Source organism: Amblyomma americanum, chromosome 1 (genome assembly GCF_052857255.1).
Source record: "Amblyomma americanum isolate KBUSLIRL-KWMA chromosome 1, ASM5285725v1, whole genome shotgun sequence".
NCBI classification, from domain to species: domain Eukaryota; kingdom Metazoa; phylum Arthropoda; class Arachnida; order Ixodida; family Ixodidae; genus Amblyomma; species Amblyomma americanum.
Window position 1 is genome coordinate 32,642,586 of NC_135497.1, and position 23,209 is coordinate 32,665,794.

A 23,209-nucleotide genomic window follows, 5' to 3' on the forward strand; every position below is an offset into this window, starting at 1 on the left:
GCACTTTTAACAGGATTTATTCAAGGAAGAGCGTTTATATAGCCTCTGCCCATATCCATGCTCTTAATAGCAGTCAAAAAACATTGTAAACTGCGATTGTCTTTCACGAATATGCACCAACAAGCCCAGCTGCAAGTACTTCTTGATAAACAAATCATTTTTATGTAACAGAGCTTGATTCAATTTTTATCAAATCGAAAGGCATCTGCTCAGTCTCTCAGTTCAGATGCCTTGCAAGGAGCTGTAAGCTGTTCTGAGAGCCATACCTTATGGCAATGTTTTTTTGGGTGTGTTTGTGGAGGGAGGGTAAGCGTTTCTTTGGAAGAAAAAGTTTACAAATAGTCAGATTCCTGGAAAACAGTCGGCGCGAGGTGATATGCCACACTATTCAATTTTTCCCGAAAATAATTTCCAAGTCCGCGTCACGCAACGAGCTATTAACAAAAATAAAGATATATGTGAACGCACAGCGGAATATCAATGCCCCGCAGAAAAAAATGTGCGGACTTTCAGGCAATATTAAGCGATAGCAAAACATACTGATTAGCCAACATATATTCATAATCCGGAAACAACTAACTTTAAGTGCTTAAACCTATTCACCGCGGGCTGTGTACCGGAAATGACATCAAACATATATGCCAGCATTAAATTATGGGGCCAAAATCTTCAAATGACGATTTCACGTAGCGCTGCAGTTACACAAGAACGAGCGAGCGCGCAGCACCGTCCCTTCATGAAGAACACGAACTCCAGCGCCCGTCGTAGTGTGATGGTTTCACGGAGGAGCAGATAGGCCTTTCCTAGTCTAGAGGGCATTGCCCGGATGCACTGCTTGCTTGCATGTATTGTTGGGGGTTGTTAAGGCAAAAAAAAGCTGATCATGTTCCTAACTGGATCTCAAGGGTTGAGGTTTTCTGGCGCTAAAGGGATTTTAAATATCCAGAAGCCACTCTTGCTGGCCAATTATGTTATCGCCGTTAGTTATTTTCATGTAAAGCCTCTTTTAGTATTTTGTCATGCTAGGTGAAAGTCTAGCAATGCAGAAAAAATAGACTCCGAAGTTCGTAACGTGACGGGCTAGGAGTCAAAAGCTTCCACTAGTTCGAATCCTTAAGATAGTGTGTTGCTTCTTTTTGTTTACTTTTTATTATTTTATAGTTTATTTCATAAACGGATAGTTATGCCGCTTTGTTTCTTGTAATTTTTAGCCCACATTTCTGTGAGGATATTTGGGGAAGGAACCGAAATTTCAAAGAAAGGACACTAAGATTGAATGCACAGGAAGTGGCCAATTTTCTGTTCACAGGGCACTAGGAGAAAGTTCAAGGAAAGGACATTCAGATTTTATTGATGACCAGGGGTCAATTTTTTGCTCACAGGAAGTTCGAAGGCTGCTGTCTTGTTCTGCCTCTGGGGAGTTCACTTTTAATTTAAAGGAGATTAGCATTTTCATAAAAGGCGTTGAGGCTGTCTGTTGGCTGCCGCGCAGGGGAAGAAAAACTGAAACTCACAAGAAATAGTTCCTTCGGCACAGTTATGCAGAATACGAGTTATCTAGTGAGCTGCTCTGCAAGCGTTGCGCAGAACGCAGCACACTAAAATGAACCACAATCTTGCTGTGTCTGATCTCGGAAGCGAACTGCCCGGAATTGCGTGAAAAATGCGAAGAGGCTCCAAGCGCGTCGACAGAGATGCGGGTGCTTCAGAGCACTGCGGGAAGGTAGCCAATCGAGGAAGCATTGGAGCCTGCCTGTGGGTTTCTCGCGTGCTGGTGAGGGAGCGGCATCAGCCAGGTCAGTCCAGACTCAAACAAATGCACAAATATGCCTTATGCTTTGTGGTGGTTCTTACTAGGCCATTGAAACTCCTATGAGGCCTAGACCGCGAACTCCGAGCTCCCGGTAAAGCCCACCAGGGGCGGCCGTTCTTACGGCGACCCCGCGGCTATGCGATAAGGACACAACATAGAACAGGGCGCTTTGCCCGGTGCCAGAAGCCCATTGGGCTTTCCCAGAAGTACCTGTTCTGGCTCGGTTATGGTGGCTAGAGGGGGCAGGCATAGCTTAGTCTGTCGGCTGACGGAGGGCAAGATGGTGGCAACAAAGGAATGAGGTATTCACCTACACCCGTACGGGGGGAAAAGGGTGCCTCTGGAGCGAAGGCGAGCGGGCACCCAGGCACCCAATAGATTGTGGAAAGGGACGAATGCGTCCGCTTCCTTCATTTCCAGAGCCGATGGAGAGAAAAGAAACACGAAGACATCTCCCGACACTATATAGTCTGCAGTTAAGCTCCGCCCAACATAATTTCGCCGTTACTTAAACAAGAAGCTAATGACGAGACGAAATTATACGCTCAAGAATTTTGATGCCACTGGCTTGTTTGATAGAGTCAAACTCAAAAAGCTGGTTTTGTTTACCTTTGTGATTGGTCAGCGGAGTAACACAAGACGCCGCGGACTGTTGCCAACTGCTGCATTTCTATTTTGCGTTGTAGCCTACTCCACATTTTCTTGACGCTCAAGTCAGTAACTTTCTTTAAGTGTCTCCTCGTCCCTCGTTCGCATCGAATCAACACTCATTTATGTCACGTGCACTACCATGATAAAGCAGTTTTGTGGAAAACGTGTGAAACGCTCAACTTATATCACCGGCGGTTTAATATGGTTACGTGGTGGATATTAAAAGGTTGATGCGTAGTTCGGGGTGGTACAAGATCAAGTGCAGTCACGCGATGTCAAGAAAATCTCTGGAATAGATATCCACGCCAAAATTACATTGCCTGGCTGAAAGCTATGACGCCTTAAAGCCATCAATTCGACTAGCGCTTCTGGCAGACTGCGTATCAGTCCGGTAGGCTCGTGGCGGGCACGAAATAAGGCGCCCTATCCTGCGGCAAAAATACTTCCAGCGAGTTTGTCTCCAGGAAAAAGGAAAATGTCAGAGCTTCCAAGCTCAGATTCACTGCTCCTAGTAGGGAAAATTTAACTCCAACTGCGAAATACAGTTTCCAAAAGAAGCACCGCCGTTGACATGCGTTGTCTCTTTTGTGGCTAGTGAAAAAAAGGTGCCCGATGTTAAATGCCACCCCCCTAGCAGGACATTTTCTCCTCAATGCACTAGCGTCCGGGACAGGCATGACACATGGAGGTCTGTAAAGAATTATGATGCAATAACGGGTGAATTGTGTGGTCTAAACACGCTACTCGTTTTCAGTGCGAAAACACGGTCGAACACGGTGAAACCCAACCAACAATCTTGTGGCTTGCATCACCCTGAGGACAATCTTGGTCAACCTGCAGACATGGAATTAATATTGCCGCCACTGGCATTCGAACCCAAGACGGTGCGAACAAATCAGCTTCGCTGGCCAGTGCGTGATAGCACTGCACTATTGCCGCAGCCGATCACATCTCGTGTTAAACTGCAACTCAATCTCGCGCTGTCCATAACACGTCGTCTCCGTCAACTTCCATTTGTACGCAGAAGCTTTCACACGTGCTATTATATTTAACTACAATGAAACCTTGCCTTTTTTTTATTCGAATGTATAGCACGTCAAGCAAGCCTTGACTCATTCGCATACCACTGCACGTTAGCCCAGCGTTTTCTATATGTATCATGCTTTCAGAGAAATATGCGTGCGGAGTTGTGCAAGCGGACAGTTAAGTTGGCGGGCTGCATCTGCAATACTTCATTTCGTCCTGTCGAATATATCGATTTCAAGACCGTTGCATTAGCCACGGGCAGAGCGTATGTCGCAGGGCAGGACGTGCGGCAGTTGTGACAAACCTTCTTTCCGAATTCTTAGCGCATGTTTGTATTTATTTTTCTACAGATGCGAGAAAAGCTGTTGAAAGGTTGAGTTTACACCAATCAAAAACCACGCCGTAGCATAATTTACCATGGCTTACGTTTCGACGTTGCAGTGTTATCGTTGGTCCCTACTCACAAGTGACAATAGGGGCCATTTGCTGTTTAAGAAAGAATGAGTGCAATTCATAGGCTAATTTCGCATTCCAAAGCAACGCATAGGATAAACCGTCGGTACAGATCATTTCCGGCCGCCCACAGGTTTCTTTAAATGCCCCAAATCTCAATACACGAGCGGCTTTGCATTTCACCTCCGTGATTATGGACGCAGATAACCACATACAGCCTTTAGACATCCCAAATACGGCACTTGCTGGACATTCTGTATGTCCAGTTGATATCCAGATTTATCCACATAACACTGAGGGGATATATAGTGGATTATCAGAACAGCATCCATACCTCTAAATCAGGATGTTGTACAGATGTCACGGCAGAACATTTGTACATCTAGTAGATGGGCCCAGAGGGACAGTTTGACGTCTAAAGTACTTCCTATGCATTGCTATCGATGTATCTGCAAAGAACCTGCTTAAAACTTTGCTCGAAGCTTGTCTGCAGTAATGAGAGCAATGAGCCCAAATTACGTTAGGATATTGGGGCCGTGCATTCCGAGGACCTTCGGACGGACGTTATCACCGAACCGTTTGTCGCGGGGGTCCACGATGGTGGCAAACGGTTCGTCGTGTTGTGATGAACACGTTTATGAAATTAATTAGCTGATATAATGAGGAAATATACTGTATGTAGCGAAGGGGGCTGTAAGTCACAAGAGGAGTGCAAAATCCATGAGGTAGATGGCGCTGCTTGTGTCTTAGAATGGCAATACACCAAATCAGGGGGTACAGGGTGATATGGGATGGGCGTCGCTCGAAAGCAGAGATGCTAGCAGTAAGATACCATATGAGGAGTGATGGAGAAAAATGGTGGAAAAGCAGTGGGCTAGGAAAGTTTTCGGATACCTGTGTAAAAGGAATGTGGACATGAAATGGAGAAACCGAACTAAAAAATAGACAAGCAAACATCTGGACAGCAGTAAGGGGGCAAATCAGCAATTATCGTTTATGAAAAAGGTTAAAGAAACAGAGAGAACTCTGTGGAAAACAGGGATGCTGAAGAAATCAGCACTGGGAAAATACAGGATTTTTAGCAGGAGATTGCCAAAGAAAATATCTATGATAATTGTAGGGGAAGCTCTTTGTTGTTTGAGACCAGGACGGGAGTTTTGCGTAATAAGACATATAGAGTCAGGTACCACGAGATAGACGCGTTGTGCGTTGCGTGCGGAGAGGAGGAGGAAACGGCTTAACACTTGATACTTCTCTGTAAAGGGTTTCACCCTACAGTGGAAAGCAGCGGGGCTGATTTATCAAAGGCATTGGTGTTTATAAGTTTTGATTTTAAGCGGGTAGAAGTAATTAAGCGAAGGTTATTTGATTGGTGGCTAATATCAAGACAAGAGTAAAATTTCATAAGTCAGGGCTAGGGGGCTCGAGCCACAGCCCGAATTAAAGGTCCAGCCGTATCCATCCATCCATCCATCCATCCATCCATCCATCCATCCATCCATCCATCCATCCATCCATCCATCCATCCATCCATCCATCCATCCATCCATCCATCCATCCATCCATCCATCCATCCATCCATCCGTCCGTCCGTCCGTCCGTCCGTCCGTCCGTCCGTCCTTCCGTCGAAGTAGGGTGCCTCGATGGGCGGGCATCCGGGCACGCTACTTAGAAGGGATGTTTCCGGATAACAAACATCCACGGTTGTTTCCATTTCGACTTCTCCCCGTTGCTGAGCACGCCGATGTAAACAATTGAAGCTCCCGCATTTAACACACTTAAGTCGAACACCGAGGCTGTGTTCACCTCCTGCGATGCGTGGGTCGGGGTGCTGCTTTCGGAGGTGGTCTTGGATGACCGCACGCACGTCCTCCAGCGCAAGGGGCAGATCGCTCGCAAATAGTTGACGTGCGGCGGTCACGTGGTCGTCAGCTTCTTCGTTGCCGGCGATGCCGCAGTGACCGGGCACCCACTGTGCACGCACGGCGCATCCTCTCTGCGCGAGACGCTCGATGCGCGAGCGAATGTCCCGCACTAGTGGGTACCGCGGCCGTTGGATTGCAGCCGGCTGAGGGCGGCAATAGCAGTTTTTGCAGAAATATTTACTATTTATTCTGCTTTATAGGCAAAACGCTGAGGTGGCTGTGGGCTGTGCGATGTCAGTGCACGTTACAGATCCCCAGGGGGTTGAAATTATTCCGGAGACCTCCCCTAGGGCACCTCTCTCTTCCTTTCTTCTTTCACTTCCTCCTTTATCTTTTCCCTTACGGCGTGGTTAAGGTGTCCAACGAGACACCTAACCAACAATATTGCGCCATTTCCTTTCACCAAAAACCACCACCACCACCACCACCACCACCAACAACAACAACAACAACAACAACCACAATAATAATAATAATAATAATAATAATAATAATAATAATAATAATAATAATAATATTATTATTATTATTATTATTATTATTATTATTATTATTATTATTATTATTATTATTATTATTATTATTATTATTATTATTATTATGCTTTTGTAACCACCGGCTGCCCTCTGAATTTGCAACGTAGGAATGGGATGTTGTGATCTCTCCTTGCAATGTTGGCTCTTTTCCGATAACAGTCAATTATATGCAAATATTAATTTGAAGATAAAAGAAGCATGTGAGATACAGATATATTTCTCGCAAGTTACACTCAAGCGTTCACGAAGTAGAGCAAAAAGTGTTCCATTTGTTTCGAATATTGGTGTACTTCAGAGCGTTCTGTGTAGTAAAGAAAACCGCATAGTCGCCAGGAATGTTTGGCTCCATTGCGCGGTGCGCATTTCGCAACCAACGTACGTACGTACGTACGTCTATTTTGCATAGAAACAACTGCCTGCGGTTTAACTACTGCTCAACCTGGTTTGAAAGCGAAAGCTGTAGTGTATTGGGCAACTAGAAGCGCCGACGGCCTATATATAGAAAGAGGCGAGCGCTCGGTTTCGGCGGTAGCGGTGGCTTAGTGACGTCATAGCTGTCACGCGGTTTCGCCTCTGTTCAAGATCAATCTCGCGCACACGGCGAAGAAGGTACCGAGGGGAGTAGTAAAAAGAATCTGGGTGCACGGAAGGCGAAGGAGTTAAAGCTGTGACTCTGCCACGGAGCAAGACTATATAGAGGTGAAACTCCCGTCAGGTCGAGCGAGCGCAGGCGACCAGATAAAGTCACATTTGTATGCGCCGACGGGGTCGCATGCAGTGACGGCGCCATGCGGCGCCTCGTAGAAGCAGCAGGGGAAAAAAAATGCAGCGCTGCGCCCGGGCAGGCGGCTCAGGCGCGCGCTCAAAGCAGACGACAAGCAGACGACATGGGTGTTTGCTTCAGCGGGCACGCCTTGACGTTGTATTTCACTAGTTTCTTTCCAGGCCGCAAGGCGCCGCTAGCAGAATAGTGGCGCCGCGGTCTTGTGACCTTTTCTGGTAGCCGCAGACGGGGGAGTTGCCACTCCTATATAGTCTTCCTCCGTGCTCTTTGCTTGCTATGATAGGTATGGTGCGCTGTGTGGCGAGTTGTGCCGGCCACTGGTAGCCGGATATTTCACGTCCCATGCGCATGGTTCATGGATGTGCGGAAAATGTTCAACATCAGTGCACGTGCGGCGTACTATGGTTTGCACTTATCTAGTACGTCGCAGCAGGGACTGAACTCGTGTGTAGCAGCCGAATGCCTTATCTAGTGAGTCATCGCGGCAGGTAAAAATGAAATAAAAAGGAGCGGGGACGAAACGCATGGAAGAACATAAAGGACTGGAAAGGTCAACGCAAAAAGAGATCAGTAGAAGTATAATTCCTTCAGCGCCAGAGTGCACTTGACGCTTGTAAAGCCATTGCTGGCAAGTGACCCGCGTTTTGAGCCATTGCCATTACCGTATACGTCGAAAGCAGGTTTCAGTGCCAGTCACTCAAGGTCTATGTCCCCACAAAAGCTCTGTGTGGCAGAGGAAGGCATAATTGGCGTCACGCAGCTAACGTCCGCAGGCGCGCACCACACGCATGCACGGACAAAGGTGCTGATGCCTGAATCGCTGTCATAGCGAAACGTGTCGATGGTGCGTTCCTCGTTGCTGCTAGGGTACGGATGAAATAACGGTGGGCCTTGCATCGTTTGCTACGAGGTTTGTTCCTTCTACAAATCACTCGTGCTGTCACTTCGGCATCATCCTGTCCAGACCTTTTCTGGGTGTTCCTCTGTGTTTTTCGCTTGTTCCCTTCCGGTCGTGCATCACCTCTGCTGCGCCTGTTCGCAGAGCGTGTCTACCGGGGCGCCTTCACGGTGCTGGAGGGAGACAAGTTCAGCGAGAGCCTGTCCAACAGCTTGGCCGACGACTTCGTGAGAAAGGCGGACGCGTACCGCGCAAAGGTGAGACGCGCTGTTGCGACCGCAACCGCGCTCTCTGCTCATCGTCTCCGTTGCCGCAGCTGGACAGGCTGTTCAACAGCAGCGCCGCCTTCCGCGGGACGGAGGTGATCGCCTTCCAGAGGTGTGTATCGGCAGGCCACTCCACGGCTCGGCGGCATTCTCCACGTTTCGCAGATGACACGAAGCTCCCTTCAAGTGCGGCCATAGGGCAACAAAGGAAAGCTACACAGCTTTTATAGTAACTGCGTAGCTGACGAAAAATTCGTCCTGGGCGGGGGTTCGCACCGGGACCACCACCAGTTCGGTGCAGTTGCTCTACCAAATATACGGCTAGCAGAGAGTAGACCTATACAAATAACCAACAACTTCAAATGGGAACATTGCAATTAATTCGCAATTGCAAATCTTCTACCAAAACAGTTCCCACGTCGAGTTGCTGATCAGTTCGCTCTCGTCTTACCAAATGCTAGCCGTCCAGATCAGCTCAGTTGATAGAGCGACCGTCGCGGACAGGCGGTAATCCCGGTGCCAACTACGAAGTTTCTGTGAAATCTCCTTCACTTGGCTCCGCTTGAGTGGATGCTCATGAGTAATTACTCCCTCCTTGCAAATCTGCCAACGCCTTTCCCGAGTCGAGTTGCTGATCAGTTACCACTCGCATTACCATATACTGGCCGTCCTGGTTAGCTCAGATGGCAGAGCGACTGTCCCGGACAAGCGGTGGCCCCGGTGCCAACTACGAAGTTTCTGTGAAATCTTTCCTTGGCTTGACTCCGCTTGAGTGGATGCTCATGAGTAAATACTCCCCACTTGCAAATCTGCCAGCGCCTTTCCCGAGTCGAGTTGCTGATCAGTTACCACTCGCATTACCATATACTGGCCGTCCTGGTTAGCTCAGTTGGTAGAGCGACTGTCCCGGACAGGTGGTGGCCTCGGTACCAACTAGAAAGTTTCTGTGAAATCTTTCCTTGGCTTGGCTCCACTTGAGTGGATGCTCATGAGTAATTACTCCCCTCTTGCAAATCTGCCAACGCCTTTCCCGAGTCGAGTTGTTGATCAGTTACCACTCGCATTACCATATACTGGCCGTCCTGGTTAGCTCAATTGGTAGAGCGACTGTCCCGGACAGGCGGTGGCCTCGGTGCCAACTACAAAGTTTCTGTGAAATCTTTCCTTCACTTGGCTCCGCTTGAGTGGATGCTCATGAGTAATTACTCCCCACTTGCAAATCTGCCAATACCTTTCCCGAGTCGAGTTGTGGATCAGTTACCACTCGCATTTCCATATACTGGCCATCCTGGTTAGCTCAATTGGTAGAGCGACTGTCCCGGACAGGCGGTGGCCCCGGTGCCAACTACCACGTTTCTGTGAAAGCTTTCCTTCGCTGCTGCATGACTCCGCTTGAGTGGATGCTGATGAGTAACTACTCCCTTATTTCAAATCTTGTACCAAAACCGTTCCCGCCTCGAGTTGTTGATCAGTTTGGCGCACCATATCAAATATGGTGTGGCGCTCGCTGCCGTGTATCGGTCAGGGCATGAAACAACGGCGCAGGCGAGAGGACCGAGAGCTGACGGTGCATTTCAACGTGCACTTCTCGCCATACGGGCCGGTGGACGCTGGAGAGCTGTACCTGGCCATGGCCGACGAGCTGCTACGAGGACGGCTGGGTGTATTCCAAGGCCTCAAGGTGGACCCCGAGTCTCTCAGCCTGCAAGGTACGGACAAGTGAGCCTTTTGAATGCAGACTACCCGAAGCTGTAAAAGGTTGTAGATAGGTTGGTTTCTTCCTGCGTACCAGATAGTGCGTGCCGCATCGAATAAATCGAATCAATGGCGGTGGATTGCCATAAACACACCCCTGCGAACTGAAGAGAGGGACAGCAGTGTCTTGCGTCAGATGCCACTTGCAGGCTATGCAGCCACCAAAGGAAGTCAGTGAAAGGATCACGACCTTCGCAGTGCGACGGACCCTATAGGCGCCAGTGGCGGGCCTGAGGTAATTCATAAATAATTGGAATTGCAACTCTCGAAGTGCGCAACTTCGAACGCATCAGTCGGGAAACGCAGCAACTTGAACGCCCGGCCTCTTTGAGTGTCATTGCCTTCACGCTCACTAGTTGTTTTGAACCCTTGTATGCGCCGGAGTGGCGAGGGACTAATATGCAAATCGGAGCGCTTGGTGATGACGTGGAGCGTATTAGAAACTAGCTTCTGTCAGCGAACATTGGCTCATCTACCAGGAATACCCCGTTGAACCTGACTACCCCAGGAAGAGCTAACAAGCACATGCATGCTGTGGTAACCATCTTCGACAACTGTTGTAACGCACCGCCTTGTAAACGATTGAATCGAGTTGCAAGCAGCTTCAGGCGAACAGCACTACTCTGTTCTTCGATACACATTTCGGCAGACCATGGGATTTCAGACATGCCCGATGTAAAGTGGGCAGATTCATGAGTTCATGCTTGTGGGCTAAGTCTGTGCATTCACACATTATGGCTCCGTTACTTTTGTTGAACATTTTACGACCTGAATAGTGTGTCGGGCGAGGAGCGAGTTTCTTTGTTTCCAAAGAACGGTTTTCACTGAGTGTCCCTCAAGCACATTTCCTCACTTCCTTGAGAGAACACAGTATACCAGCCAACGACGCTTTCTTAGGACCGTTGATCGAGCGGGTGTCATTGAACAATACCCGCGTCGAATTAACAGTCGCAGTCCACGCAGTTGAGCTCGTACGCGCTGTTGCGAAGGGGCACTCGAACCTGTCGACAGAAAGGCACATCCCAAGGATTGCAAATTGGGCTTTGCGTCTTGTGGGCTACAGGCGGACAGTCGTTTGTTGAAATTATAAATGTCCGCACAAATCTCACCGAAGTATCATCGAGAATTTTTAGACGCTGCCCTGCATGCGCTCTTGCGCAGGCCAACTCCTTCGCTGACCAGTTTCGAAGAACCGCGCAAGTACCAACATCTAGTGCATATTTTTTTTGCGCGGCTGAGCGTCCCGTACGAAAGTTGTTTTCTCTGAGACATGAACACGCCCTTGTTCGAGCAAAATGTAATTTCCAGCTGGTGCTCGTTTTTTAGGAGAGGCGTACTGCATGTCTTTTTCGTTGAGGGTACTAGATGCCGACAGGACGCGTACTTAATTAGCCGTGTTGATAGCGCCCGAATTTGGGCAGGCTTCGCGACGAGTGAACAATGGCTGCCGCGCTGAGGACCGACGGAGGCATTTCTCGCTAGAGGTGCAAGTCGCGTTTACTGTTGCTTCGTGTGCAGAGCGCCGAGCGACGGCCTCGCTGCCGGAGTCATGGACGCCCCGCCGGCGCTACCCGGGTTATCTGGCCGGCCTAAGCACCAGCCGGCCGGCCGTCGGCCGCCAAGCAGAGCTGCGCTGCGAGCCACTCACCCTGGACCACTGCCGGGCCAGCCTGCCCTACAACAGCACCGCCTACCCAAACGCCGTGGGACACGCCACGGCCAGGGATGTGTACCGCGACCTGGTCGCCTACCGGCAGTTAGCCGACTCCGAGTGCCACCCGCTGGCCGCCGAGCTCGTGTGCCGCCTGTTGCAGCCGCAGTGCGACGACGCCGAGCGCCGGGTCGTGCTACCCTGCAGGGAGTTCTGCCAGGAGTTCTGGTCTTCGTGCCAGCAGCAGATGCCGCTGGCCATTGCCGGCCACATCGACTGCGGACGCCTGCCCGAGTACAGCGCCGCAGGCAGCTGCCACACGAAGCCCGGTGATTGTCGCCCCTCGGTGGAAAGACGCTGCTGCTGAGTGGTCGCGTTGCGCAAGACCTGAGTATCACTGAAGGCCGTTTGTTTTCATTGTACTCCAGCGGCTCTAGAAAAACTTGACTACGGATTTCACTGCACGCCCGCCAGGTCCTAACGCTTCTCTTATCCCCACTTTATACTGGCGCCGATCTTCCTTGCTTCCTTCCCGTGTGTCACCACAGGACTTAGCTCTTTTTCGGTGCGTTCAATTAAGTCATCACAAGTTAGGCCCGTCTCCGTTTTCGCTGCTTCTTGCTCTGTGAGGCAGAAGAGCGTTAAGTAGAAAAAAGGAGCCTCGAGATATCTGCCTTTAGGCTAGAAATAAATATTAAAACAGAAATCACATCAGCTTGCAAGGATGGTTGAATACCGGCGCTCATTCAGCCATTGAGGACGTAGGGCTCCGGATTAACCGAATTAACCAGCACCGCAAGTCTATGGATGAGATGGACTAGGCCTTCATACGGGCCATGGCCTCCAAGACAGGTCATGAAGGCAAGGTTTCTTAAGCCATCCAAAGGCCTGCCGCGTCACCCAGTTTTGAAGGCCTCTAACGAACGCTCCCGCATGAATGGGCCACATCGCGATGCTGAATCCTCCGTCCCCCGAAGGCAGATCACGGTGCCATCATGCTGTGCAGCGTTGGATTGGACCGTGATTTAAGAGCGTTCGCTCTTACTATTCGAACTCAAGCGTTTAATATCCTTCCCAGATTTCAAGATGGCGGCCGGTCATGTGATCAAATTGCTGCAGCGTTGTGCAAAATGTGACCCCTCACCACGTGACCGCACGCGCGCAGTCGTCGGGGGTGGCACGGCGGCTGGTTTAGCCCCTGTGCTGGCGCTCCGCTATATATGTAACGAAATGCATCTTAAAACCGCTCAAAAAGACAGGGGGCAAGGAAGAGACGAACACAAGACAGCACAATTTTGAGCGATTTCTAGATGCATTCTAACACTAGTCACAAGCTAGCCCGTCTTTCTCCGTTGTATATGCAACGTCTGATCGGGTGCTGAGACTGGTGCCACTTGGGGTCTCCATTGGTGACAATATTGTAGGCCATACATTTGGTGCAGAGGGTTTCGAGGGATGTCAAGCAAACTGACGCAATTCGGCGCACAAAGTTGTTAGTCGGGTTTAACCCTGGCTTGTGTGAGGGATTCGTACCGACGACCTTTGGTCCTCAAAACCGTAATGAGGGGGACCTTCGGAGGGGCGTGGCGGGCTAACCGGTGGTCGCAGAGAGATGCCGATGGTACCAAAAAAAAATCGTCCATTCATGATGTACACGTTGGTGGCCGAATTTTAGACGTGGGAGTGGAATTCGGATATAACGAATTTGGGACTCGTATATAACGAAGGTGCTCGTTTATAATCATCGTTAATAATAATATAAGGCATAGTCGAAAGCATCGGCAAAAACAACTAAGCTAACGCTCTTCATTTGACTTCGCATTCGCGAATCACTCTTTAATTTCATTTTAGAGTGGCCCAAGAAAACTATGGCGTGCCAATTATTCTAAAACTTGAGTACCAATTCGATTAATTTCGAATAATTATGAATATGTAATATTTCATTGGTTCGAAAAGGGTGTGTATTCTATTCGTCATTCAACTATTAACATACCCTTAGTAAATAGCGACGGCAGGTGGCTTATGTTGTGTGCTTCATAAAACTGGTCGCTGAAAGAGTGTATTGTGCTGGATGTGCGGAATCGCATGGCGCCGTTGCACTCGTGGGTTTTGTCAATGCTGGCACTAGACAGAGGTGCAGCCTTTTTTATAGATATTCGATAGAACCCAGCTGTAACCGGGCCCTGCTTTGAGACTTCAGCGGCGCCCGTTTCAGAAGCCCGTCAGTGAGGTCCGGAAACGACTCAGCAGACTTGCGAAATAGCCCTTACATTTTTGAGGAATGTTGCGTTTTCATGAAAGTGTTCTAGAAGCTGCTATCTTCATCTGGACTATCCTTGTAGCTACCGAACTAGTTCAATTGTGCTGACATTGCGAGTTTTTTACAGCAAACCATTGAATGTGCTACAATATTTTTTTTTGCCCTAGTGCCAAGTCCATGCTGACGGCTGTGTTTTTTTGGTTTGCAAAGCTCTTTGTTGCATAACTCCTACCCTAGAATCATGGAGAAATTAGAACCTTTCCTTGCACCTAATACTAAAAGGACGGTCATGAACCACTCTGAGGTGAATTAAGTCAAATCCTTCCCTTAGGATCCGGTATGGAGTGCGCGGTGAGGACAAGGAAAAAGTGTTAGTACCCACTGATTAAACTAGGCATTCCGGTATGGCAAAGGTATGAATGGCACGTGTGCCTCATGAAGGTGAATCGTTAGTCAAATTGCTGTAGGAAAGCGCAGTCAATAGAAAGTGCAAGCACCAAATAAATTCACTACGTCACCAAGGATAAGTACGTACACCCTTATTTTCAAAAGAAACGTCTTGGAAAATTGCGCCATGGTTACGAACAATCTCTGGGACAGAATAACCAGGCTAGCTGCTGGGCAAGCAACAGATATTATGTCACGAATTCTTTGGAGAGACAGAAAGAGGGAATAAAAAAGGCAGGACTGGCATAATTTAGCAAGGTGGAAAGTTGGGCTGGTTGGTGCATAATCTTGTGGCAGGAACAGCGCAGCACGAGACAAAGAAGGGACAGGCTGGACACGACACTGGCTAACAACCAGATTTTTAATACACGTTCGTCGAATATATGCGTCTCGCTCGTTAAAGAAGCAAAGGACAGAATAAAAACCCATAAGATGTGCACGTGGTAATAGATTAGGACTATGCACGCAGATAATCAATTTCTCTGTCACGATGCGCTATCGAAGGTATGCTAACGCATACGTCGCTCTTTTGTCGGATGTCAACGGACCAGGGAGATTGAAGAAGCCTTAAACATCAGAAAAAAGAGCGACGTATGCGTCAGCATACCCTCGATAGCGCTCCGTGGTTTTTTATTCTGTCCTTTGCTTCTTGAACGAGCGCGAGGCATATATTCGAGGAAAGAGCATTAAAAATCTGGTTGTTAGTCAGCGTCTGCCCCGCCGCGGTGGCTCAGTAGTTAGGGCGCTCGACTACTGATCCGGAGTTCCCGAGTTCGAACCCGACCGCGGCGGCTGCGTTTTTATGGAGGAAAAACGCTAAGGCGCCCGTGTGCTGTGCGATGTCAGTGCACGTTAAAGATCCCCAGGTGGTCGAAATTATTCCGGAGCCCTCCACTACGGCACCTCTTCTTCCTTTCTTCTTTCACTCTCTCCTTTATCCCTTCCCTTACGGCGTAGTTCAGGTGTCCAACGATATATGAGACAGATACTGCGCCATTTCCTTTCCCCCCCAAAACCAATTAATATTATTAGCGTCATGTCCCGCCTGTCCCTTCTTTGTCTCGTGCTGCGCTGTTCCTGCCACAAGATCTGGCATAATTTGCTGCCTTTTTTCCCCATATTTCGCCTGCAACACAAATAGCGGCTGGGCTAAGATTAGCAGAGGCAGAACACATTGTAACAGCAGTTGCCACGGTCGGGTAACGACGTCTAAAACACTTCCGAACGCAGGCTGCGCGAACGAGCTCAAGGCGAGGGGCAAGGAGAGCCACATATGCGACGGTGTCGTCGACTGCCCGGATTTTTCGGACGAAACCTCCTGCGGTGAGTGTCTTATTGCGCGACGCATGAGCTGAGCCGATGCCGCGAACGAGGCCCAACTATCTCAGTGGGCGTTGACTTCACACTATACTAGCTGTAAGGTGCGGGTTCTCACTTTCTCACATTGCCAACTCTAAAACCAGGAGCTGCAGCACACACGCTCACAAAAACCAGAAATAAAAAAAAAGAATGTGAAAGCAGAAACAGCAAACTTTTGAATGTATGCAAAAATTGGCAACAACAGCTGACACTACAATCATGTAATAGGACACAAATGAGTACAAATAACTACAAGAAAGAAGAAAGACCTAAATTTGGACTAAGTGATTTTTTAATATTATAAAAGCTATTACACAAACGAACGGAGAAAAAACGTATATGACAGCACAATTTGGAATACAACGCAGAACAGGCTTAGCAGAAGATTCGCGCCGCCTTTGACCAAACTTCTCAGCGCTACTTGGACCGAGCGCTCCTATTTTAGAATGCTAACGCAAAATTCTCAAGTTCCGCTCTTTTTCGGCTTCATTGGCCCGGTAATTATAGTATGCGTCGCCATTTGTTCCTGCATGCGACGGATTAACATACGTTCACATTTATTACTTTTAATTTCTGTTGTGGCTGCGAGGAGCGCCATTTATGGCGTGTTTTCAGGTTGCGCCTTTACAACCGTTACTGCTCATCCCAAATGGCGGCTGCACTTCTAAGCATCTTTTTACCAGCAGCCAATACGGCACGCTTTGATTCGTAGACGCTACTGCGATCTTAAATCAAGGCATCAATTTGGCCACATGTTAACCTTTTCAAGCGTATATTTACGTTTGCCATCCCGGCTACTACCATAAAAATATCTAGCAAGATACCGCAATCCCATGGATGCTAGAGGTTAAACAAAATTGGAAGTTGGAGTTCAGGCGAGTTCGGATGGCTAGAGCTGCATATATATCACGTGGTTGCAACCACTGGTAACCCATTTCTTCTGAAGGATTTGAATCTTAAGCTTCATCTCGTTCGAAGACGCTCATTTTCAACGGCTTAATCGATATGTAACAGGCAGCTTTCGTGCATATTAAGAAAAACTGCACAGAGAGCTCACAAGTCTGTTTTAAGTTGGCGCATGTCTCGTGCATTTTTCCGCCTCTGTGTGTCCTCGTCCCCTGTTGGGCCGTGCTCCCTTTAAACGTGAACCAAGCCAATGTATCAGCCACCGCAGTGGCTTTGGCGTTCAGCGGCTGCTGATCCCAAGGTCGTAGGATTGAATGAATGAATGAAAAACTTTATTGAATTCTTTTGGTCAGTTCCGGAGAGTCTCCTTGCAGCTGCGTCTTGGCGCTTGCCGCAGCCGCCGCCGCCGTCGGGGGCTCTTTAGCAAGGGTGGTCACTCATTCCAGGGCTCCACTGGTCCTGGCCACCTCGCACGCGTGCTGCACCAATGCCCTTTGGGCGGTGAGCTCGCTGCTGGTGAGCAGGCCCTCCCATTGCTCCACACTCGGGTTAGTCTGTTTGTGGAAGGTGTAATTGTGTTTACACTCCCATGTGACGTGGTAAAGTGTCGGGACGTCCCCGCACCAGGGGCAGCTGTCGCTGTACTGGGTGGGGAACATTTTTCTTAGGACGTGTAAGTTAAAGAAGGTCCCAGTCTGCAGCCTCCTCCAGCTGACGGCTTCTTGCTGTGTGAGGAGTTTGTGGGGCGGGGGATACTTGAACCTGCAGCCTCTGTAGTGATTTAGGATGTCTGCGTACGTCGGGTCCACCATCGAGGGGTTCTCGAGGTCCTCCGTCAGCAAGGCTCGGTGCGTGATCTCGCGAACCTGGCTGTCAGCCCTCGAGTTGCCCTCGACTCCGGTGTGTGCCGGTACCCAGAAGACCTTTTGCTTCGCTTTGAATCCCGAGGCTCTCGCGCCGAGGAGGATGCGTAGGGCCTCCCTGCAGATCCTTCCTTGCTGATATCGTCTGCAGGCCGTTTTGGAGTCCGTTATTATAATCTGTGGCTTGTTTCTGCGGTAGCCTTCGACCGCGGCAAGCGCCACAGCGATCTCCTCCCCTTCTGCCACCGTACGTCCTCTCGCGGATGCCCAGCTGATCATGTCGCCCGTGTGGTCTACGACCGCCATCGCCACTCTCGTGATGTTGTTGCGTCTATCCCTGGGATATAGTCCTGCGTCCGTGTACACCGTGTTTTCCTGCGTGGCTAGGTGTCTCTCCACGTATTCTGCTCTTGCTTGTCTTCTGGCCGCGTGTAGGTTGCGGTCCATGTTGCGCGGCAGTGGGCAGATTCTGAGGGTTTGCCGGATTTCGTCCGGAATGTTCTCGTCCGGATCTGCTGTGGTTTCCACTCTGTGGCCAAGTCTTCTCAGGAGTTGCCTGCCTGTTTCTGTAAGTTCTAGTCTTTCTAGCTGTGCGTTCAGCTGGGCCGCCGCCAACTCCTCGAAGGTGTTGTGGACTCCCAGCTGTAGTAGCTTGTCGTTCGGGGTGTTTCTCGGTAGGTTTAGTGCGGTCTTGTAGGCTTTTCTTATTAATGCCTCGATCTGTTCTTTTTCCCCAGCCGCAGCGGCCACATATTCATGCAGGCAAAATGCAAATACGCACTGTGCCATGTCAACCCCAGGCGGTCTAAGCTAATGCGCAACACACGTGTCGATTCGGGAATACGACTAAAACAAAGGATCACTTATGCAGACAACTGCGGTCCGGGACTTCTCCACTGCGGCGACCGCCAGTGCGTCGACATCGCGCAGAGGTGCGATGCACGGCTGGACTGTGACAACGGCGCTGACGAGCAGAACTGCTGTGAGTAGTCTTTCGCGGTGGGCTGTGGGCGGCGAGAGGACCAACGCGGCTGCCGTGCGCGCAGTGAGCCTGCCCGAGCTGGGCGGCTACTTGCGCGCCTACCAGCGCGGCCACTTCCGAAAGGTATGCGTGGACGGGTTACCCGAGGGACGCCGGCGGGACTCCCTGCTCAAGCAGCTGGCCGACACCGCGTGCGCAGCGCTCAACCTTGGGTGAGTCGGTCGCCAAGCGCGCTCGTGCGGCAGATGCTGACCTCAGCCCCCTCTGGTAGGCCACCCTCCCGGGTGGAGCTGCACCACGATGGCAACAGCAGCGATTCGTATCTGCAGCTGCTGGATCCGCCGGGCCTCAGGTGGGTTCTTTTAAGCGCGCATAACAGGTAACGAGCGACTCTAGCGTCGGGATGCTGATTGCTCACTCCAACGCTTGGCGGCATGTGAATGCCATCATGTTCTGCGAGAGCATTCTTGGCGCGTGACACTCCGTGCTTTCAAGAATGTGAACGACGGCGCAGGTTCTCCTCTCCGGGAGCGTGCCGAAGTGACCTGGTGGTGTACCTGCTCTGCAGTCCCCCAGGTGCGTGGCGAGCCACTGGCTGGGGAAGCGCACCTCTGCTTGGCTCACATAAAGCGCACCTGCGCCGTGTGCTTTAGGCCAGCAGGTGTGGGTGTAGCAGTGCCACTTGAAAATAGTAAATAATAGGATATACAGTGAGTGGCATTACTTTGAATTTCCTGTTCTAGAAGTTGTTACGCTTCTGTCCAGAGTGCAATGCTATGCCCGTCGTACATGGCCTGCTGCAGCCGTGGAACGACTGAATACACTTCCAGGTGTTCTATTTGTGGCAACACAACATAGCGTAACTTTTTGGCACGGACAAAGAGAAGGCGGACACCACCACTGCGTTAACTTAAACTGGTTGCTTATTTCGGGAAGGAATAGCGTATATATAGACAGAAGGGTAAACTCAAAGGAGATGGCATGACCAAAATACTCAAATGACGTGTGACTCAGATAATTTACAAGGTAGATGTAGTGATAACGTAGCTAGAATAGAAGTCCTTACGGTAAAAACATGGCGGCTTATGGTGGGGAGCCAGCGCCCTCTTCCAAGTGTGCGGACAACTAAATAATAACGTCATAATTAAAAAACCAGAAAGTGAAGTCATATCACACGATTTTTGGAGGGAGAAATAAATCCTCGAACGCCTCCAGGTTCAGCGCGACCCACGAGACAAAGGCGAAGAAAGATTACACGAGGAGCGCAGACTACCGACGCTATCTTTAGCGCTCGTTGTGTCTTCTTCCTTCGTCTATGCCTCGTGTGCCGCGCCGAAGGTCGAAGCGTTAACGAACCAATAACAGGCCCAACTATTTGTATTTATGCCCAAGAGGTACCACTATAGGTACAGCGACATATTTGACAGCCTTTCTTGATCATCCGAGTTTGCGAGCAATTGGTCGTGACAGAATTGTGCCGATTGAGTTTAGCTCACGTGAAAAGAGACAATAGTGCAAACTTTTAACCGAAGTCATAACTTATTACTTTAAAACCACAACACACGCGACTCGGAATAGTGATACAATAGGTTGTTGAACTAACCCATGAGACAAGTTTAAACTTTCAGAAGGAGCTAGTTGCCTGCTGTGCATAAATGGCTCAAAATTGCTGTAAATTGCGCTGTGATTTCCCGGTGCAATTAGCGCTGCTTTTTAGAACACATACAGACACACATATTCGGCAATACAATGAAAGGCTACGCAGACCAAAATGAAACAAAATCAAGCGCTCACAAAACGAAAAAGGCACGGGATAATTAAAAAATACGAACCGTGATCTTGCAGTAACAGGAAACTTTCAAGCAAACACTTCTTTCAGGAGATTGCCCAAGATTTAAGTAAAACAACGGACCTCATTTTAGAGAGCTATGTGCCTAACACACAAGTCAAAATAGCATCTGGGCATGCGATAGGACACTTTGGAAAGACCATCGCATATGACATACAGCAGTCTCTTCTCCATGGCATCTATGATAATAAGAGGGCAGTATCGCGTCACCATCACATCTACAAAACTCAGTGCGCACAAAACCCTTTTCAGTCGCAGTTTTTTAGTACTCAGTAACATGTAAATAGCGTAAACGTTCCAGGCAGCATTTACTTCCTATTTGCAAGATCTCGAGCTACAGATTTCTCCATTATGAAAGCAGCGCCAAAAGTTTACAGCAATATTAAGCATGTGCATAGTTTAAATCACTGGAGTGTGCACTCTGGTCATAGCGTTGATTCACCACGAACGCAAATAATTTTCATGCAGTATTTCACGCAGTACAGTCACCACAAAGCACAACCATTCATTGTTAGAGCAGGTGCCAGGAATTAACAGAATTCACTATGGAACATAAGCTTTCATACAAACTACCAAGCTATCATCCGAAAGTCACATCTGAAACCTCCGACGTGTTATGACACCATTTTGGCTGGCATCCCGAGCGACACAGGCCGACTGTCGACCATCGGCCATTTAGTGGCTTCTGGTCGGCAGCCGATAGATCGGCAACTGATCGGGCAGTGAGCTCATGCCAGGCTGCTCAGCTCAAGCCTGGACTCAAAGGTAGGGCCAGGCTACAGCCCTGAAGTAAAGCCAGCCGTCCCTCAAAAAGCTTGGCATATGCAGATGGCCCGATGTGGGCCCTACATGCAACCCCGGGCTACATTTACCACGGACCCTGCTTTGGTTTAATTCGTGACGGCCGGTGATACTTGAAGCTCTTTTAATGGTTTAGTATCTGAGACAAAAAAAAAGTCTTTTTATCAGCGTTATTATCAAGATTTTTTCCTCGAAACAACGACGGCAGAGTTCTGCTTTTTACGGCGCAAGTTCGGAAGCACGGAGTCAATCATGCGCCCTACCGGCGGCGAAGAGCGCATGCGCACGCTTCAGTGACATATGCTGCTTTCGCGCGTTCTCCATCCCGTGTGCAGCTTTCTGTTGAGAATTCGGCGCGACCGTGCTGCAAGGTGAGTCTGTACGCGAAAATCAATTGCATTACGGGTGCCTGAGCGGTAATTTAGCTTGCGAAATATATTATGGATGCTTATACTGTTCTCAGCAGTTTCAGCCCCGCGCTCTGGTATGATGCAACAGCGGACGATCGCCCGTGGGCACCTGAGTGCCTCTTGCTTTTTAAGGCGCGCTACCAGATATCTTTTCGGACGGGAGCAGCGGTGACATGTTACACGTAGCCGCATTAAGGCGGCTGTGTACTCAGATTTAGCAGCCGCGCCAGTACGGTGTGGGCGCAGAGTACATTACTTTTTATGACTGTGCCGTTGGCCACTTTCGACTATCGTTCTACAGTTGCGGGGCAGTGTATATACACAAAGATTTGGGGCCAAGCTTTGGGGCTTTGTGTGCCGTGCAGTGGCATTGCACGACACACGAGCATTTTTCCGACGCTTCCGCCTCTGCCGGGATCCAATTCCGCTACTTTGGACTCACCACGTCTGAGTGAATAGCCCTTTGTGCGTAACTTGCACTGCGCCGTGATTTAAAACGTGGGTGACACTTCAGCACTTTCTTAATTAGCGAGTATTAAAGTTAGACAACGTTTCCTCGAGGCGATCGCCCAGAACTGGTTGAGACATACAGATTGCTGTCGCTGTCTATGTGCCGTTCAACCTGATGTGCTCGCGGAGTGGCAAATCTACCTGACTGAAGGCACTGCATTGAGCTATGGTATTCTGTACGGAGGCAAAATGCTTAGGGAAATTTGCGCTTGCTAGGGTCATAAAAAACTGCTTTGATTACGATTTCGTGCGTTTCACGGAAACCGTGCAGTCTTATGGAAGTGTAAACCGGCCTGAGTTAGTTGCTGACTACATACAACAGGCCATTAGCACATGGAAACTATTTCCGTCTGGCTTGAGCCTTTGCTGTCATGTTGTTGGCTGCCAGCTCAAAGTCACCGGCTAATGTAGGACTCGTTACTACTCTAAGCATTGTTTCACATTTGAGTACTTAGCTGCTACCGTTTTTAGTTCCCGCCACGTTGCATGGGCTTAGAAGGAAAAATTCTAATTTATGCTTCAAACATGCGCTTATGAAGCTCCGCTAAGTATGTCTAGACCACTTGAATTTACAGCCATTGTGTTCTTACGTAGGCAACTATGCAAATTTGTCATGAAAGCAGTTTATTGGCATCATTCGTCACAAACGTGACTGTCGAAGTGTTGGTGTGATTCTCAGCTGCGCTCGCCACTTGCATAGTTCGCAATATGATCTGCTAAAAACGTGTGGGGGAAAGCAGTGCAATTCTAGTTCTTGAATGAGCTCAACAGATGTATTAAAAAAAAATCTGACACCTAAGCCAGTGCTGCTTACAAAGCCATGTTCATATGGTTATATAAATGGAGGGCCGGTAAAAAGGATATAATTTATTTTACGGGACGTTTTGGTATTGCAAACTGAAAACTGCTGATTCTTTATTGCCACTGCATTTAACTTAGGGCAGTGTCTAGAGTATGACATGCAGTGATAGCATATTCAGCATTGAAGTGTCATTCTACAGTTCAAAAAGAGCACCTACCAGCAACATTCGACGCTTCTCAACAGCAGTCTGTGTCGCTTTCTA

At 49.1% G+C, this 23,209-nt stretch overlaps 1 protein-coding gene across 1 annotated transcript in view; it reads left to right on the forward strand.

Moving 5' to 3' along the window:
- The window catches only part of LOC144125662 (atrial natriuretic peptide-converting enzyme-like), a 996,499-nt gene that overhangs the window by 961,501 nt on the left and 11,789 nt on the right, over positions 1–23,209 (forward strand). Inside the window, exons 3-11 of the mRNA XM_077659292.1 lie at positions 8,231–8,343; positions 8,403–8,464; positions 9,898–10,061; positions 11,626–12,087; positions 15,696–15,788; positions 18,465–18,575; positions 18,640–18,787; positions 18,847–18,927; positions 19,090–19,151. Coding sequence (XP_077515418.1) covers positions 8,231–8,343; positions 8,403–8,464; positions 9,898–10,061; positions 11,626–12,087; positions 15,696–15,788; positions 18,465–18,575; positions 18,640–18,787; positions 18,847–18,927; positions 19,090–19,151 — 1,296 coding nt within the window. The remainder of the gene's footprint in view (positions 1–8,230; positions 8,344–8,402; positions 8,465–9,897; positions 10,062–11,625; positions 12,088–15,695; positions 15,789–18,464; positions 18,576–18,639; positions 18,788–18,846; positions 18,928–19,089; positions 19,152–23,209) is intronic.